The sequence below is a fragment of the Camelina sativa genome, chromosome 13 (genome assembly GCF_000633955.1).
Source record: "Camelina sativa cultivar DH55 chromosome 13, Cs, whole genome shotgun sequence".
Classification (NCBI taxonomy): Eukaryota; Viridiplantae; Streptophyta; class Magnoliopsida; order Brassicales; family Brassicaceae; genus Camelina; species Camelina sativa.
In genome coordinates, this window is record NC_025697.1 from 5081540 (window position 1) to 5086631 (window position 5092).

Genomic DNA, 5092 nt, shown 5'->3' on the forward strand with positions numbered 1-5092 from the left:
AAAAAAAAAAAAAAAAAAAAGGAATTAACTCGGCGTTTCGAATCCCCAAATCGAAAACACCTATTGGAAAAATTAGGGTTTGGTTTAACAACAACCAAAAAAAAAAAAAAAAGCTAATTATTTTTTATAATTTTTACTTTATTATTTGATTTTTCTAACAAACAAACCGAAAAAGAGTTGCAAAAACCAAACCAAAGTCTTGCCATGAAAAATTTTAAAATAAATCTGAGCCATTGATTTCTTTTTTTACAGATTTTTTTTTTGTTTCAGTTGTTTTTTTTTTCTTCTAATTTCACGATCATATTCTGGTTGTCTTTGTTTGATTTCAGTTGTCACCAAAAAAAAAAAAAAAAACTGAATAATTAAACATTAGAAGATTTTACATTAGAAAAAAACATTAGTGGATTATTCATTATCTACTACATGGGTAGGACTCGGACAGAAGTATCGTAGTTTAGGAATTCGATTACTTTTGTAGACAACTAATAACGTTTGTACAAGATTCAACAAAACGATTAATAATTGGGGATTTTTCTGTTTATTTAGTCAAAAATAAATACATAATACAAAATCGAAACTACATAAAAAGCATAAAAAATTAAATGCCCTAAAAATAAAGTCATGTTGAACGTGGTGGGTTTTCAAGAAACCTCAATATCTAAAAAAATAGTCTTCCAAAGACTAACATATTGTCGTAATTCAGAGACTTCTGGACAAATTAAATTATACTAATGGGTGTCTTTTTTTTTTTTTTTACTAATGAGTCATCATCATCGTCAATACCATTTAAGGAAGATAATAATGGTGAGCTGTGATTAATTTTGATTACAGAACGGCCTAATTCAATCTAAAACCGTATAAATATTAAGAAAATAACTACATAAAAATCGAAATTTAAATAACCGGAAAAAAACTTAAACCGGAATCAATTGTACTATAACCAACCCGAACGAGGGGTTATCACCGGTCTAATCTTTGATAATCCTTGCTTTAATTCGGACCGGGTATTAAAAAAACAAAACGACAACGTTTGACTTGTCTTTGGGGATTGATGATAGTGGTCACTCGCGCAGTTTAGTTTTCAGGATTTGAAGCAAAACGCAAATGAGGAGCTTAGCTTCAGTTATCCACCACCATGGAGTCCTCCTCGCTCCAGCGAAATCGGATCGAATCTTTCTTACCATTCCGGTTGGTTCGCCGGATTTCAGAGCTCGTGGTTGGACTCAGTCTCGTTTCTCTCTTCTTATAACCCCATCTCTCGTCTCAGGTATTCTTCTTTGCATATTTCAATCTCTGTGTGAATGGACTGGATTCATCACCTCTCTGATGGTCATGCTAATGCTCTTTTGTGTTACGATTGTTTCAGCTGCTAATCGTCGTCTCTCTCATCTTCCTCCTATTTCTTGCTCCAGAGATGTCGATCAAGAAGATAATGTTTCTTCTTCAGGTGAATGCTTCTTCTCCAAAAAGTTTTTTTTTTTTTTTTACATTTTCTTATTCACTTTAAATTGTTTCTAGTGATCTTCAAAAATTCATGTTATGATCTTAATTTTGCTAGCAAGACACAATTTTATATAAAAGAAGAGGCTTTGTCTTGTGACAATAATTTTGTTTGTGGCATGTTAGTACAGAGAAGGAGAGTAGCAGAGATCTTCTATCACATAAAAGCGATGAGATTACAAGTGGAGGCTTGAAAGATTATCAACAAGAAGAAACTTATAAAACTTCCTTCAAGACTGTTGCCTTGTGTGTTAGTATTCCTCTTGCATCTCCTATTAACATACTTTTTGACATGTAAAGTGAAGCTTGATGATGTGACATTTCTCTCAATAGGTAGGCACTGCGGTAGCATTTGGAATCGGAATTGGTTTGAAGGAAGGTGTTGGCAAGGCGTCAGAGTTTTTCGCAGGGTATTTAGAGCTTAATATATGATTTTATTAGAAGTTCGTTTGACTCTCTAAAGGGATTTTATATCTTAACTGTTTTCAACTATTGCAGCTATTTACTGGAGCAAAGCTTGTCAGTGGACAACTTGTTTGTTTTTGTTCTTGTTTTCAAGTACTTCAAAGTGCCACTCATGTATCAGGTACCAAACTATCTGCACAGGTATTTAGCTCTTGACTATAGAGTATTCTGATTCAGTGGCACTTTCTATAGAATCGGGTACTTACCTACGGTGTAGCTGGTGCAGTTGTCTTTCGCTTTGCGCTAATAATACTAGGAACAGCAACTCTTCAGGTGATTTTTATCTTTGGATCAAAATGTTTGTTAGTGAATCTATTTGTTCATTTTATTTCGTTTTGCCGCTATTTAATTCTGAATTCTTGACTCTAATCTTTCAGAAATTTGAAGCAGTCAACCTACTGCTTGCTGCCGTACTCTTGTATTCATCTTTCAAGGTGCCTTTGTCTTCATCTAAGCATTTATATCTATACTTGATATGGAATATAGAGGTGTTCTGTCGTTTATTTTTTTTCTGCTCCCAATGTTGATTGCAGTTGTTTGCAAGTGAAGAAGATGATACAGATCTATCCGACAACTTCATTGTAAAGACATGCCAGAGATTTATTCCTGTCACATGTAATATGGCCGGTCACTTTCTTCGTGTTCCTCCTAGTTGCTTTTGTTTGTCACCTTCAAAGTTTATTTGGCTTAATTATGAGTAGTTAGGCGTCAAATTTTTCTGTGCTATTACTTTTTAGCATGCTACCATAGCTGATCTTTTCCTCCTTTCTTTTGTTTATAACTGCTTGCAGCTAGTTACGATGGAAATCGGTTTTTTACCAAGCAGGATGGCATTTTGAAAGTAAGTATATGACAAAATAAATATTTCCTATATATTCAAGGTTTATGTACAACTCACTGTTAATTCTTATTGCATGTGGATTCCATGATCAAAATATTCACCATTGTGTCTTTTGACTGGGTTCTAATTTATTTCAAAAATATTTTGGGCAGGCCACACCATTGCTACTTACAGTAGCAGTGATCGAGCTCAGTGACATAGCATTTGCGGTATCTTCTTGTAACCAATTTGTGAATCTGTTTTTGTATCTTTAAAAATGAATCAAAGCACTGATACTGGTTGCTCATTCTCTAAGGTTGACTCGATACCAGCTGTTTTTGGAGTCACTAGGGATCCTTTTATTGTCTTGACCTCTAATCTCTTTGCAATTCTAGGTATTTGTTTCCTATACTTGATCTTGTTAACTTCTTGCATGTCTCTTTTAAATACTCGCGGAGCTTTGAAGATGAAGATTTTAAATTTTTAACCTCTGGTGTTTGAATTACTATAGGACTAAGGTCTCTCTATACACTGATTTCCGAAGGAATGGAAGATCTGGAATACTTGCAGGTATCTATTATTCAGCTTCTTTGTTTCATACTCGAACTAACTAAGCATTAAATACATCATAAGACTGCCAGTAATGCTCATTACATACAGAGGGACTATGTAGTATGATTTGTATCTAATCTTCTCTTTGCCTTTTCCAGCCATCAATAGCAGTTGTTCTTGGCTTTATAGGATTCAAGATGATCCTTGAATTCTTCGGTATTACATATTATCATCTCTTCATCCGCATTTTCTGCTTGAACAAAACCATACAACTACCCAAAAAACCTAAGGTCTCTCAACATTTTTTCCTCCTTGCAGGCTTCCACGTATCAACCGAGGCATCACTTGGTGTTGTGGCACTTTCTCTCAGCACCGGAGTACTGTTGAGCCTAACAAACAAATCCAGCGACAGCTAAATAAGAACAGATACCAGAGGAAATCAATCAAACAGTTTCATAAGAATAATTTCGCATTGTGTTCATCAAAGCACTTCGCTGATGTGTTACTGTATATAAACACACAAAGAAAGAGCATGCTTTGCATCTTTGCAAAATGTATTTTAGTTTTTTGTGGTTTTGTCGTTAAAAGCTGCAGACAGAACAAGATATATTTTGAACCTCTTTAATGTACTTGTCTGGAAGACATGTGGGTTGTGTTGAGTCGGTTATGACACAAAACTTGATGGGTGAGGCCCATGATTGCTTAGAGAAAAGTTGAGAAAAGTCATCCCATGTGTCGTAGTTGCTCTCATTCAAGATAGTATATTACTCCTTATGAATAGTCTTCCCATTTCTCTAAAAAGATCATACTCTTCTTTAGGCATCAGAAGATCATACAAGGCATACTTTGAATGTTCAACTACTCTCTAAAAGACTAAAATTGGCGTTTGGCTGAGATAAATGGTTGAAGACTTGTGGTGGTTCTGGTGTGAACAGAGTAATTCCTAATTTAGTAGTGTTTACTTCAGCCTAAAACCAGAGGAAGTCAGTGAAGTAGATTGATCCCCTATTTTTCTATAAATGTGTGATGTTTATGTTATTACAAAACACGACAGTGATCTCAAATCTACAGAAGTTTACATCTCAAATCAAATTTCTGATACCATTAGATGTACTGGATTCATTGTAATCTGATGGAGATAGTCATGGGATTTATAATCATATCATGATGTTTTGTAGAACCAAGGGAAATAGATAGAAAGTGAGAGTTTGGTAATAGCAGTACACAAACGAAAGTCGAGAGATACAGACGATACCAGTTCAAACACATCATAGACTGGATTCACATTCACTTATTTTTAAAGAAGTTAAAACCGGAACTCTTATCACGTGTGGTTTGAGAGCACACAGAAAGGGGTCAGGAATGAGATTTAAACATCGTGAAGGTGGTTGAAACTCTCCAACTGCTTGAGATTCTCCCAGGCTTTCTCCAAAACCTTGGCTTCATAGACCTTCTTGGTCTCACCATCAGCCACCTCTACAGTGAGATGGTGCATTGTTCCAGCCACAACCTGTGTCTTTGCACCAAGGAGTCTCTTGTACTCCAATGTCACGTTCTGCATAACACATAAGATCAGATGATTGTTTAAATCTTATCAGATTCCTCAAAATTCGCACACATGAAACTGATCCCTAAAATTCTCAAAACTAAAAATAACAAATTCGTGATACGATTTCAATTAGGAATAATGGCCGATTCAACCTAGAGAGATCGGACGGAGAAAAAACAGCGATCGCACATAGATCGGGGGGGGGG

At 35.3% G+C, this 5092-nt stretch overlaps 2 protein-coding genes across 2 annotated transcripts; one reads left to right on the forward strand and one right to left on the reverse strand.

Moving 5' to 3' along the window:
* On the forward strand, window positions 1063-4054 carry LOC104735227 (thylakoid membrane protein TERC, chloroplastic). Its single transcript, XM_010454974.2, has 14 exons — window positions 1063-1267; window positions 1367-1447; window positions 1632-1750; window positions 1834-1910; window positions 1999-2086; window positions 2158-2238; window positions 2343-2399; window positions 2499-2580; window positions 2757-2806; window positions 2959-3015; window positions 3102-3180; window positions 3297-3355; window positions 3496-3553; window positions 3656-4054. The coding sequence occupies exons 1-14, from the start codon at window positions 1105-1107 to the stop codon at window positions 3751-3753; spliced, it is 1149 nt and encodes a 382-aa protein (XP_010453276.1). The 5' UTR covers window positions 1063-1104; the 3' UTR covers window positions 3754-4054.
* On the reverse strand, window positions 4456-5053 carry LOC104735226 (cysteine proteinase inhibitor 1). Its single transcript, XM_010454973.2, has one exon. The coding sequence runs from the start codon at window positions 4896-4898 to the stop codon at window positions 4707-4709; it is 192 nt and encodes a 63-aa protein (XP_010453275.1). The 5' UTR covers window positions 4899-5053; the 3' UTR covers window positions 4456-4706.

Excerpts from the sequence above, each read along its gene's own strand:
- LOC104735227 (XM_010454974.2), top strand. The coding sequence starts at position 1,105 with ATGAGGAGCTTAGCTTCAGTTATCCACCACCATGGAGTCCTCCTCGCT. Across the intron at positions 2,239-2,342 it reads TAGGAACAGCAACTCTTCAG|AAATTTGAAGCAGTCAACCT; the intron begins GTGATTTTTATC and ends CTAATCTTTCAG. Across the intron at positions 2,807-2,958 it reads AGCAGGATGGCATTTTGAAA|GCCACACCATTGCTACTTAC; the intron begins GTAAGTATATGA and ends TATTTTGGGCAG.
- LOC104735226 (XM_010454973.2), bottom strand. The coding sequence starts at position 4,898 with ATGCAGAACGTGACATTGGAGTACAAGAGACTCCTTGGTGCAAAGACA.